The 14216-nt window shown below is 41.9% G+C and overlaps 1 protein-coding gene across 1 annotated transcript in view; it reads right to left on the bottom strand.

Annotated features, from left to right (window-relative positions):
• rapgef1a (Rap guanine nucleotide exchange factor (GEF) 1a) overlaps nt 1-13909 on the bottom strand; it is a 230935-nt gene extending 217026 nt beyond the window's left edge. The window contains exon 1 of the mRNA XM_060841479.1: nt 13658-13909. Within this exon, the coding sequence (XP_060697462.1) occupies nt 13658-13682 (25 nt within the window). The 5' untranslated portion in view covers nt 13683-13909. The remainder of the gene's footprint in view (nt 1-13657) is intronic.
• Between the last annotated feature and the right edge of the window lie 307 nt (nt 13910-14216).

Below are 14216 nucleotides of genomic sequence, written 5' to 3'. Positions count from 1 at the left end.
CTATCATACCAATCTGAAGCCCATCTAACCTACACTATTCCATGTACATCCGTATGCTTGTCCAATGACAACTTAAAGTTGGTGAATCGACTACCGTTGCAGGAAAAGCATTCCATATCCTTACTACTCTCTGAGAAAAGAAACTACCTCTGACATCTGTCCTATATCTATCACCCCTCAATTTAAAGCTATGCCCCCTCGTGCTCGCCGTCATCATACTTGGAAAAAGGCTCTCCCTGTCCACCCTATCTAACCCTCTGATTATCTTATATGTCTCTATTAAGTCACCTCTCAACCTTCTTCTCTCCAACAAATACAGCCTCAAGTCCCTCAGCCTTTCCTTGCAAGACCTTCCCCCCATACCAGGCAACATCCTAGTAAATGCGCCCGTGTCTGCGTGAGTTTCCTCCCACAGTCCAAGGATGTGCAGGTCAGGTGAATTGGCCATGCTAAATTGCCCAGTGTTAGGTAAGGGGTAAATGTAGGGGTATGGGTGGGTTACGCTTCGGCGGGTCGGGGTGCACTTGTTGGGCCGAAGGGCCTATTTCCACACTGTAATATAATCTAGTAATGTAATCTAATCTAAATCTCCTCTGCACTCTTTCCAAAGCTTCCACATCCTTCTTATAATGCAGTGACCAGAACTGTACACAATATTACAAGTGCAGCCGCACCAGAGTTTTGTAAAGCTGTAGCATAACATCGTGGTTCTGGAACTCGATCTATTAATAAAAGCTAAAACACTGTATGCCTTCTTGACAACCCTGTCAACCTGGGTGGCAACTTTCAAGCATCTGTGTACATGGACACAGATCTCTCTGCTCATCTACACTACCAAGAATCTTACCATGAATCACTCACACTTGACCGCATTAAACTCCATTTGTCACCTCTCAGCCCAGCTCTGTAGCTTATCTATGTCTCTCTGTAACCTACTACATCCTTCGTCACTATCCACAACTCCGCCGACCTTAGTGTCGTCTGCAAATTTACTAACCCACCCTTCTATGCCCTCATCCAGGTCGTTTATAAAAATGACGAACAGCAGTAGATCCAATGCCGACCCTTGCAGTACACCACTAATAACTGGACTCCAGGATGAACATTTCCCATTAACCACCACCCTCTCTTCTTTCAGCAAGCCAATTACTGATCCCAACTGCTATATCTCCCACAATACCATTCCTCTGCATTTTGTACAATTGCCTACTGTGGGGAACCTTATCGAACGCCTTGCTGAAATCCATATATACCACATCAACCGGCTTTCTCTCATCTACCCCTGGTCACCTTCTCAAAGAACTCAATAAGGTTCGTGAGGCACGACCTACCCTTCACAAAACCAAAATTATTCTTTTCTAGATGATTATAAATCCTATCTCTTATAACCTTTTCCAACACTACCATCAGCTGAAATAAGGCTCACTGGTCTATTACCAGGGTTGTCTCTACTCCCCTTCTTGAACAGGGGAACCACATTTGCTATCCTCCAGTTTTCTGGCACTATTCCCGTCGACAATGACGATTTATAGATCAATGCCAGAGGCTCAGCAATCTCCTCCCTGGCTTCCCAGAGAATCCTAGGATAAATCCCATCCGGCCCAGGGGACTGATCTATTTTCACGCTCTGCAGGATTTCTAATATGTCTTTCTTGTGAACCTCAATCCCACCTAGTTAAATTAATAGTTCTGATTAACCACACAATTACTGGAAGTTTTCTATCACAGTACAATGTAATTTTACCAATAGATTTGTTTTAAACAATTAGGTTAAACGTCTAGCAAACAACCACTAAAACTGCAATTACATTAAACATTAACACCAAGTCAGAAAAAGTCTTATCCCTGAAAATGTACAGAGCATGCTACATCACGTACTCAAAAGAAAGAAAAATAGGGTCAAGTAGCATAAACAGGGTAACAGAATGTGTTGGGCTGCTTCAAAAAAGCAGATTTTGTTAAAATAGGTCAAATGTCTACCACCTGAGCATTCAAGGTTCTAGTCCTACAATGCCAATCTTCACACAATTTATAGCTGTAGGAATTTCATTGTTGCAGCAAATGCATATTCAAAGGTTTATGGGTACTTGATAACATTTCTATATGGAGTACAACATACTCTTCAAAATAGTACAGATTTAGTGTATCAGATCCTATTTTCTAAGAGGGCAGCTGGTATGACAACTATGACAGCAGCATATAACCTCCACTGAGGGGGTTCCTGTGGCGTAGTGATAGTATTCCTTCCAGAGCCATAAGGCTAAGTTCAAGACCCACCCTCTTGAGGTATTTCATTACAGTTATTTTAATCAATCATTCAGTCTGTTCAGACAGACATGTTATCTCCACAAAGCCCATGAAGAAACTCATTTCATATGAACATGAATGCACAACTTTAGAAGGCTGCTAAATTAGTGGAGGGGAGCCTAAATTTTATTCAATTATGTCACTATTAGAATTCTATTATCAATTAAAACATCCAATTAATTTGAAAACATTATGAATACACTAGCTCAAATGTTGGTGAGTTGTGCTGCATGATAGAAAATTTATCTAATATCAAGCAAAATATTCATCATATAAAATTTTTGCAGAAGTAAAGGATGACAATTGATACATACAATGGACACAACAGGGACATTGCTACATATTTTTAAAATACATCATGCAGAACTACAGCAGCTTGAAAATTTGCAACGTTCTTGATGCAGCCCTGACACAACTGTAACCGACTTGGAAACACATCGCCATTCCTTCATTGCTGTTGACTCAAAATCCTGCAACTCCCTGACAGCACAGAGTTACTTGCAACTGCAGCAATTTAAGAGCAATCAGGAATGGGAAATAAATGCTGGCAACACCCCAATTCCTTGAGAAAATAATAAATAGCCATTTTTCATCTATACGGAGATCCTGGCTATCAGATTCTAAGAGGCAGTACATTTTACGGTTGGATCTAATATCTCCTTCTGTGGCTTCAAATCCTACATTGTTTTACTGTGCTGCTGTGGAGTGTGTTGGAATGTTTTATTCCCTCCACTGAGGGGGTTAAAAGCAACATATCGATTTAAGTTAGAGTCACAGAATTGTACAGCACAGAAACAGACCCTTCAATCCAACTCGTCCATGCAGACAAGATATCCTAAACTAATCCCATTTACCAGTATTTGGCCCATATCCCTCTAAACCATTCCTATTCATGCATCCATCCAGATGTCTTTTAAACATTGTAATCGCACCAGCCTCCACTACTTCCACTGGCACCTCATTCCACACACACACCACCTTTTGCGTGAAAAAGAGGGATTTGGCCTGATACTTAACATACTGGGGGCTCTTTGCAGGATTTGTCCTTGTGGTAGGTGTTAGTGTCTTTTGTTCTGGGTGTTGATTTTGGTTGTTTTAAATGGTGCTTGGGATAGCAATGGCTCTTTCAGTCACTAAGAGTTTTTTGGGGGTGGAGGAAGTGACTTTGGGGGTTTTACAAAAAGTGATCAAGGCCAAACTGCTGAAATTAGCAGACAAGCTGTGAGGAAAGATGATATAATTAAGCAATAGCTCAGTATTTAAATTTGCTGGAAAGGTCAGGGTCTTTAGAGATAGCTAAAATTCAATTGCAAATGAAGTAGCTTGAGTTAGAGGCAAAAGACAAGGAATTACAATTCAAAGCAAACGAGAGGAAAACAAGAGAGCATTTGAACTTTGGAAATTGGCACTTCAGGAAAGTCAGCTTAAAAGGATGAAGGTGAAGGCTGAAGCTTTGTGAGGAGAGTGAGGGGATGAGCAAACCCATGGTAGCCAAAGGCCTTTTGCGAAACTATTTAAATATATTCATGCATTGCCTAAATTTGATGAGAAGATTTGGAGGCCTTTTTCATTTCATTTGAAAAAAGTGCCTAAACAAACGCGGTGGCCAGTGACCAAGTGGGTTTTGTTAATCCAAACAAAAAAACCTGTAGGTAAAGCTAATGAGCTATTTGCATCAATATCAGAGGAGGTATCTTGGGCGTATGAGGAGGCGAAGAAAGCCATCTGAAGTATATATGAGCTTGTGCCAGAAGTCTACAGACAATGTTTCAGGAATCTAAGGAGGAACCCTGGTCAAACCTACATACAGTTTGAAAAGAGCAAACAAGGTAATTTTGAAATGTGGATAAGGACATTTAAAATAGAGCAAACCTACAATGCTCTTAGAGAATTATCTTGGAGCAGCTCAAAAAATTCACCTCCTGAAGTAGCGAGAACTCATGTGGAAAAGCAGGGAGTTTGAACAGCAAGATTAGCAGCTGAAATGGCAGATGATTCTGAGTTGGTCCATAAAGCAAAGTTTAGCTTTCAGAATCAATTTCAATCTGCGAGGGATAGAAATTTTGGGGGAAAAAACCAAGAAATCCTCACGTGGAAAGGAAAAGATAGATCTCAGTGAAGACTATAAGGGTAACTTACCACAGGGTAAAAAGGAAACCTTTGAAGGGGACAGAGAAGTTAAAAGGTTCCAGTGTTTTCACTGCAATACAGTAGGCCACATGAAATCAGTGTTGGTGGGTTAGGAAAATCACAGGGAAGCCAGATGTAGGAAAACAGGATAAGCCAGTGAATTTTGTTGGAGTGGTAACAGAAAGCACAGTGGAAGCTAGAAAGCTGCACCAGAATGTACAAGCTGGTCAGAGGTTGGTTAATGTGGAAGTGCCAGATCTTCTTAAACCATATACCTGCAAAAGTAAAGTTTATTTGCATAGGCCAAGAGCAGTAAGTAAAGAGGTTACAATATTAAGCAACACAGAATCCTCTCAGTCAGTGAAGCTGATAGATGAGGAGATATATACTTCTGAAGGACTACTGCCAGGAAAGGTACTAGTAACAGGAATTCATGGTGAGACTAAAAGCACTCAATTATGTAAAGCAAGATAAGAATGTCCAAAGAAGAGTGGAGAATTTGTGGTAGAAGTACTGAGCTCCAGGAATACAACTTGTCCTGCTAATGATATAGCTGATTCACTGGTAGGAGTGATGCCTACTGTGGTTGATAAGCCAGTGGAAACGCTGGCAACTGAACTATTGCAGGACACATATCCTGGAATTTTCCTGACTGTGTGGTAACGAGGTCACAAAATCTCTCCTGTTTCAACTGGTGATTAAGTGGTACAGCTAAGAAAGTTGAAGTGGCATTAGTAGACACCCTATTTGTTCAGATGGTTGGCACAAACCAGGTGCAGATGGATAACAATGCAAACATCTTTAGCTCAGATAAGTTTACTGAGTTACAGCAGAAAGATGAAAATTTAAAGCAATTGCATCAAAAGGCACACAGAAAAGAAATCCGAATGTATCCCTGAATATTACCATCTTAAAAATGACGTTTTAATGATGTTTTATTCAGACAGATAAGAAGTGGGCAGAAGTTCATCAAATCGTATTGCCAGGGGTTATAGAAAGGATGTGTTGCAAGTGGTGCATGAGCTACCATTTGGAGGTCATTTAGAAGTGAGAAAAACACAAGCTAAAATAAAAATACATTTTTACTGGCCTGCACTGCACAAGGATGTTGCTGAATTTTGCCAGACGTATCACGCATGTCAGGTATTTGGAAAAGCACAGGCAGTAATAAAACTCGCACCTATTCCTGCCTTTGACTACCCTTTTACAAAAGTCTTAATTGATTGCATAGGTCTCCTACCTCAAACAAAAAAAGTGGGAATTAATATTTGTTAACAATAACGGATGTGTCAACTAGATTTCCAGAGGCCATCCCATTATGCAATATCACAGCTAAAAGGACTATCGAGGTAATACTCAAATTTTTCACTAGATACAGACTACCAAGATACAAACAGATCACAAGTCAAACTTCACATCAAAATTATTCTAGGAAGTTATGAACAGCTGAGGAATAAAACAATTCAAGTCTACTGCGTACCATCCAGAATCGCAGAGAACGCTGGAAAGATGGTATCCCACATTAAAGACGATGTTGAGGGCCGATAGTCAAGATTATCCAGATGATTGGGATAAGGGAATTCCATTTGTGCTTTTTGCAATCAGAGATGCACCAAATGAATCCACCCAATTCAGCCCATTTGAATTAGTTTTTGTGCATGAAGTAAAAGGACCGTTAAAATTGATTAAGGAGAAATTGTTAAGTCAGAATTCAGAGACCACACATTTGGACTGTGTGTCAAATTTTAGGGAATGATTAAACAAAGCTGGGGAGTTGGCATTTAAAAAGTATCACAGCATACAATGAAACAGGAAGCAGATAAGAAATCAAAAATTCGCAATTTTGCTATTGGGGATAAGGTATTAGTGTTACTTCTAGTGATACGGGAACCTTTAAAAGCAAGGTTTAGTGGACCTTAGCAAGTTGAAAGAAAATTGAATGAGGTGAACTACTTTATAGGGGTGCCAGGCAGAAAGAAATCTCAGTATGTGTCACAGAGCATGCGAATATGCTCAAAAGGTATTTTGACTGGGAAGGAAAGCAAAAGAATGAACTATTGATTACAACACAGAAGTAACAACCAAGTTCAGAGGATTCTGAATTAGACATTCCTCAGATCAAATTAACAATGAGGAAGTTGTCAAAAATTGAAATAAACTGAGTTACCTTGCAGAGGAAAATCAAAATGACCTGAAAGAGTTATCACTATCACATGGGGAGATAAGTGGAAATAAGCTGGGAAGTACTAACCTAATTATGCATGACGTAGATATAGGAGATGATGTTCTGCTTAAGCAACATCCTTATAAGCATGACCCTCCAAAGTTGGCACAGGTTCAAAAGGAAATTGAATGCATGCTCCAAGGTGACAAAATCAAAGTAAGTTACAATGAGAGGAGTTCACCCATAGTAATGGAGCCAAAACCAGGTGGTGGTTTTGTAATGTATATGTGGTTTAGAGTACTAAAGTTTTCTTTAAAGGGGTTTTAAAATAAAACCATCTTTGGATATGCTGGTCCTTTTTTTTGGGGGGGGGGTGAGGGTGGAAGTGTAACGAAGCTGCTCCTTTAACAAGGCTACGCAGTCCTTTGCTTTGACTTTCCAGAGAGGTCGTAAATGATTCAGACTCCGAAACGTGTGGGGGGTTGAAGGGTTTTAGGGCCAATTTGATAATAGCTAACAGATACCGTCTCAGGTAGAAGGCTTTCAAATTTAAAAAACATTTGTACAATGAAAGGGGAATGGCCAGTTCTCCCAGCTCAGGATCTCTCTGGTCTTTTTTTTAAGCAGTCCGGTGGGACATGGAAAAGCTGCTGGACCCAGAAGCACGTCCAAGCTGGTACTGTCTCTCTGAATTCTATCCTGTAAGAACTTGTGTTTGATTTTATCTTTTGTGCCAACTGGTGCTTATGAGGATTGCTGCAAGCATTTGGAACAATATCATTAAGTTGGAATTATATGTTGGGTGTTTGGATAGGTTGAGTTATTCAGTATTCTTTTTTCTGTTGTTTATGTTTCATTCAGTAATCTTGTAAATAAATTCTGTCCTGTATAAAACTAAGTGGTTTGACCAGCTAATTCTCTCCTGGAATATTCATTTTACACCTGCTTAAAACAACTCGCAAAGTTAGGGTCTGGGCTACCTTCTTAAAATGTTTTGAGTGGTCTGGCCTGGTCCATAACACTCCTCACTTTCAAAGGCAATTTCAAAATAGCAATATAGGAAATAGATGTAGTAGGCCATTTGGCCCAATGAGCCATTAAAATAGATTGTGGTTGATTGTCTACCTCTATATCAGTTTTCCCATGACCCTCATATCCCTTGGTATCATTAGGATCCAGCAAATTGAACATGTTCAAAACTGTGTATCCACAGACACCTATTGTAGAGGATTCTAAAGATTCACCACCTTCTGAGTGAAGACATTCCTCCTCACGTCAGTCCTACCACTTATCCCCAGACTGTGCTCACTTCCCCCAGCCCTGTTCCAGACTTATCAACATGCCCTGGATGAATTTGCTAAGCTTCAATGAGATGACTCCTCATCCAAAATTTTGTTTCTTCAATCACTCCTTACAACACAATCTAACCGTCCCTGGAATTAATTTAGTCATACTCTGTTGCAATATCTCTGTGGCAAGTATACCCTTCCTTAGATAAGGAAACCAAAACTACACACAATACTCCCAAGTACTCCAAACTGACAAATTAACATCATAATCTTCCCAACTAGTGGAAGTCCCTTACAGTTTGCCATAAACCTATACTGAAGCTTATCTACTCACTCTGTGGGGAAAAAAAAGAGTTCAGGATCACAATCTCCTCTCATAACTTCCACCCTGAATATCATTGTGGCAAACCTATGTTGCATTCTTTACATTACTTTAAATTCCACTCTACAACTGCCTAACCAAAACTGCACAAAGTAATTTAATTTTACATATTTATCATACTACCTGCTTGCAATTTTAATCACTGCACTCCCAGTTCCTGTTTACCTCAAAATCTGGAGGAGAGATTACAGATGAAAATGCATGTGTGTCCACCTGCCCATTCTTCCAACCTTGTGCCTTCCTGAAGTCTTTCATTAGGTTTGTCACTGCTTACCAACCTTCCAATCCTCCTTCACACTGAATAGCATACAATTATTTGAACCATCTGGTTGTCAGCCAACTTTCTATCCATGCTGCTGCATTTCCTTTCATAACACATACCTGACTTTCTTTTAAAAGTAGTGTTAGCAATATTCATTATTTTACATCTAAAGCAGACATCTGACTTTTTTAAGACATCTATTTATTCTTAAATCTTGGAGCAAAGTACAATGCCTTTCTTTTCTCTCTCATCTACAACCCACCTTCACTCCACTATACAAAAATTAAAAAAAGGCAATTTTTAACTGTTGCCTTTATACTTGAGTAAATAGGTGGTGCGTGCCTTTTATTTAAGACTGCAATGCACAACTCTACGACAAGTAGTTAAATCAATACAGTGCACTAACATTCAAACAGACAGGAGACCACAGCTTCTGTCCACTGACAGGAATTCAACACAGAGCACGGAAACCACTCCAAAGTAAAATAAAACTATGATTACAAAGGGGGGATCTGAAACATTCTCAGAAAACAATTTATGGGTGTACAGCCAAAGTAAAGAATAAGACTGTCATTTTTTAAATCAGAAGATTAAGTGTATGTATTTACTACACTCACCTCTGCAAATAAAAGACATGATTAGACAATGAAATCAGATCCACAGTCTGTTATAAATCAGCATCAAGACATGTTCTATTTTTCATATGCTGTTACATCCAATGTGATGGAATCCTGACACAATGGAAATGGGTTGTTCACATTATCTTCAATGCCACTGCATTTCCCAAATCATTTAACTAGAGTGGTTCTCAGTATAACTTGAATAATTATGTAAAACCATATGCAAAGTCTGAACTGCCTGACCTCAGCTGACTGTTCTGGAACATACAAATGCACTGCACTGCAGCGATCAATAAAATAATAGAATTGCTAAGCATTCTCACCATTACTTGAAACATAGCATGACAGTACTACGTAGACTCAGACAGAACCACACAGCATGGAAACAGACCTTTTGATCCAACTAATCCATGCTGACCACATTCCCAAACTAACCTAGTCCCACTTGCCTGTGTTTGACCCATATCCCTGCAAATCTTTCCTATTCACGTACTTACCCAATTTTTTTTTAAATCTTGTAACTGTATCTGCATCCATTACTTCCTCTGGCATTTCATTCCAGACAGGAAACATGTAAAAAATAGTTGCCCCTCATATCCTTTTTGAAATTTTCTCCCTTCAATAAAAAATATCCCCCCTTGTCTTGAACTCATCCACCCTAGGGAAGAGACCATTGCCAATCACTATTTTGGCTCCCTATGATTTCATAAATCTAAGGTCACCCTTCAATCTCATACATTCCAATGAAAAACATCTCAGACTTTGCAGTCTATTTTCTTTTCTAACTCAAAACCTCCATTCCTGCCAACATCCTGGTATTTTTTTTCTAAATTCTCTAATTTAATAATATCCTTCCTTTAGCAGGGTGACCAGAACTCTAGAAGAGGTTGCATCAACATCCTGCAGAACTTCAACATGATACCCCAACTCCTATACTCAAAAGGTCTGAGCAACAAAAGCAACTGTGTTAAATGCCTTCTTAACCACCTTGTCTGCCTGTGACATAAATTTCGAAAGAATTACGTACCTGAATCCCTAGCTCTCTATTCTACAACACTATCCAGGGGTCTACTAAGTCCTGCCCTTGTTTACTTTACCAAAATGCAATACTTCACGTTTATCCAAATTACACTCCATCTGCCACTCCTCAGCCCATTGACCAAATCTCTTGTTATCTTAGATAACTTTCTTCACTTTCCGCTTTAATACCAATTTTGGTGTCATTTACAAACTTACTAACTATGCCCCCTATATTCTGATCCAAATCATTTATATAAATGACAAACGAAAGTGGATCCAGTACATATCCCAGTGGAACACTGCTGGTCACAGGCCTCCAGTCCAAAATAAACCCCTAAACCATCACCGTCTCCTACCATCAAGCCAAGTTTGCATCCAGTTGGCAGCTCAACCCGAATCCCACCCCTACATATCTTTATCCAGCAACTCTCCCCAGTTAAGTGTACCATTAAGTGTATAAGTCCAGCCTTGCATATGGAACATGCAATTGTCAAATCTTTTACACACAAGGTGGCTCAGTATGGGCGACACGTGGCACAGTGGTTAGCACTGCTGCCTCACAGCACCAGAGACCCGGGTTCAATTCCCACCTCAGGCAACTGTGTGTGGAGTTTGCACGTTCTCCCCGTGTCTGCGTGGGATTCCTCCGGGTGCTCCAGTTTCCTCTCAGTCCAAAGATGTGCGGTGTTAGGTAAGGGGTAAATAAGGGGTGGGTTGCGCTTCGGCGGGTCGGTGTGGACTTGTTGGGCCAAAGGGCCTGTTTCCACACTAAGTAATCTAATCTAATCTAATTCCAGCCTTAGGCAATTACTTATGTGTAGTTTGCAAATTCTCCCATGGTGTTTGGATTTCCTTTGGGTGCTCTGGTTTCCTCCCACAGCCTAAGGATGTGCAGGTTAGGTGAACTGTCCCATAGTTTCTGGGATGTGCAGGTTACGCAGATTAGCTTTGGGGAATGCAGGATTACAGGGGGCTGGACTGGTCTTCAGAGGATCAGCGTAGACTTGACAGGCCAAAGGCCTGCTTTCACACTATAGGGATTCTATGGAGAGAGAGAATTATACCATTGATGCATTTCTTGAAACTGGCCTACTTATCCTGTAAATATTTACAACAACAATATTTTCTAAGTAGGGAAAGGCTTTGGAAATGACACAAAGTGACTTAGGAGTTCTGGTTCAGGATTCTCTTAAGGTTAACATGCAGGTTCAGTTGCCAGTTAGGAAGGCAAATGCAATGTTTGATAATCTTTTCAAAAAGGGCTAGAATACAAGAGCAGACGTGTACTGCTGAGGCTGACTAAATCCCTGCTCCATCACATTTGGAATATTTAGAGCACTTTTGGGCCCCATACCCAAGCAACAGCATGACATTGTCATTCAGAGATGGTTTGTAAGACTGATCCTGGGGATGAAAGATTTGTCAATATGAGGAGTAACTGAGGACCCCACCCCAACCTAATTTCTTTCTTTTCACTCTTTCCACCCTATAAATAAAGGCAACTTATGCTTAACATCTTTTTGGTTCATATGAAGTAGAAAGATGCAAAAGAGACAGCCACAATGAGTCAAATGACTTCCTACTGCTCCTATCATTCAGCGATTTCCAATTCAACCAGAAGAATTCAAATGTCACATTTAGCATCACTACGAAATCCAGCAGCACTGTTCGATTCTACCCTTATTTCAGCTTACTGCTCAACCATGCCCCTTTACTATTTCGAGACTATTCCAACACAATCCTAGCCAACCTCCAACATTCTATCCTTTACAACCTGATGTCATCTAAAACTTTGCTGTCTATATCGTTTATCTATCAAGTCCTATTTACTGATCACCTTTTAGTGGTCAGGTAATGCCTTGAATTTATAGTCTCATTCTTCTTTCCAAATTTTGGCAGAGCCCCAGCCATTTTCATACCCCTTCAGATTCTCAATGCTCCAAGATAAATGTGCTCCTTCAATTTTGGGCAGAAGAATCCACAATTTTAAATTCTCCAAGACATTGGTAGCTGTTACCTTCAGCTGCCGAAGCTCTGAGTTTTAAAAATCTGACTAAACCTTACGGTCCATCATTCCTTTTATAAAGTGCTCCTCAAAATCTAGTCCTGGCCAGGAATTTGGTGATCTGTCTCAACAGCTCAGTGTCAAATTTTGTTTACAAATGTTGTCAAGCACTATGGGACATTTAACTACAAAGGTGGTTTATAAATAAGTTGTTGACGACTGAGGCATGGGGTAGGATCAGTAACCTCACACCGATATTAGAGGACACAGTTTAAAAGACATTTACAGTGATGCACTACATAAGATTGCATTGTTCACTGTTTGCTGCTATCAGCGCTACCTTCTCTCTTTGCAAACATTATTCGCACTTTCCAAGGAAGACCCTGAGGAAAGACCTGGTTTTAAAAGATTGTATATTTGCCAGTACCACAGTGCTGGGAGGGTCGGGGTTGCTGAGGCTAGGGAATTGGGTTGGGTGGAATAAGAGCATTTTAAAATTTTTTTTAGGGCGGCACGGTGGCACAGTGGTTAGCACTGCTGCCTCACAGCGCCAGAGACCTGGGTTCAATTCCTGCCTCAGGCGACTGACTGTGTGGAGTTTGCACGTTCTCCCCGTGTCTGCATGGGTTTCCTCCGGGTGCTCCGGTTTCCTCCCACAGTCCAAAGATGTGCGGGTAAGGGGTAAATGTAGGGGTATGGGTGGGTTGCGGGTCGGTGTGGACTTGTTGGCCCAAAGGGCCTGTTTCCACACTGTAAGTAATCTAATCTAATCTAATCAATGCACCAACATTCACCTCACTGGATTCAGTTCCCCATATAACAGGCTAAGCAAAGCAAGAGAAGGCACCCGCAGGCAATGCAAAAGGCATGAGTTGGAACTATAGTCATTCCTTGAGTAACCCCTCCTCCTCGCTCTGCGGTGTCTCCTGGCAATAACCCAGGCTCACTCAGGAAAGGGGGCGTGTAAGAGAAAGAGTGAAGGCAGATTGGAGCAGAAACAAACACAAACCGAGTGAGTGATGAGTGAGTGAGTGTGTGTGCAAGCGAGCGGGGCTTGGCGCCTCCTGTTTGAAATGAGCAGCACGTCGCCCGTTAGCGACCACCCCACTTGCTTCGCGAGCCCCGGCACCTCCCCGCGCGAAATAACCCTTCGGTCGACTCCCTCCCGCCTCAAAACGTTAATTTTAAAAAACTCGGGGGGGGGGGGGGGGGCAGGAGAAATGTGGCCCTCTGCACTTTCCACTTGTGAAATAATCCGCCGGGGGGGGGGTTTAAAACAGAAATGAATCGAGTGACGGGAACGGGAGATGCGCTCGGCGGCCTGCCCGTGCAGAGAAGGCCTCGGACTTTCCCGAGGTAGGGGGCGGGTGGGCGAGGGGGAAGCATCCAGGCTATGGTCGGCGACTCCGTGACCTTCAGCCTCTTCTTGTCCCCCACCACCCCCCAAAAAACAAGTCAACCTTTCAGTGTTGGCCCACCTTGTTTCTCCAGCTTCCCGGACATTTCCTGACGGCCGGCCGCCCGCGGACTTCCTTCTCTCTGTTTTTTTATCTTGACAATTTTTCTCCTTCTCCTCCTCCTCTTGACGTGGAGAAATCCCGCTCACTCGGTCCCCATGGTGCCGCGTCCGGCCTGAGCCGTTACCCCCAGGGCAGCGTCTCTCTCAGGGTGTCTGTATCGCCGAGCTGGCTGACTGACTGACTCCGGCCGCAGGAGGACGGCACCCACGGCGAAGGACTGAGAAAGAGAGAGAGAGACAACCCACCAGCCCTCCTCCCCTCCCCCCGCGCGAATACAGGAGCAACCCTTCCCTGCCCAACCGCTCAAAACAAAACCTTTCCCCTCCATCCCACAGCACCACCACCTGCCGGCCGGAGGGACACATTACGTCTCCACATCCTTCCACCTACACCAACAAAACTTCATTTCCCCAGGCAGCCCTTTCACTCAGTTGACTGGTCTTTGAGGTTGTAGAGTGATGCTAATAGCATGGGTTCAGTTCCTGCACTGGCTGAGGTTACCATAGGTAGACCAGCA

This window comes from Hemiscyllium ocellatum, chromosome 21 (genome assembly GCF_020745735.1).
Source record: "Hemiscyllium ocellatum isolate sHemOce1 chromosome 21, sHemOce1.pat.X.cur, whole genome shotgun sequence".
NCBI lineage: Eukaryota > Metazoa > Chordata > Chondrichthyes > Orectolobiformes > Hemiscylliidae > Hemiscyllium > Hemiscyllium ocellatum.
Note: the sequence above shows the minus strand (reverse complement) of the source record. Positions and strands in the feature narration are given on the sequence as shown.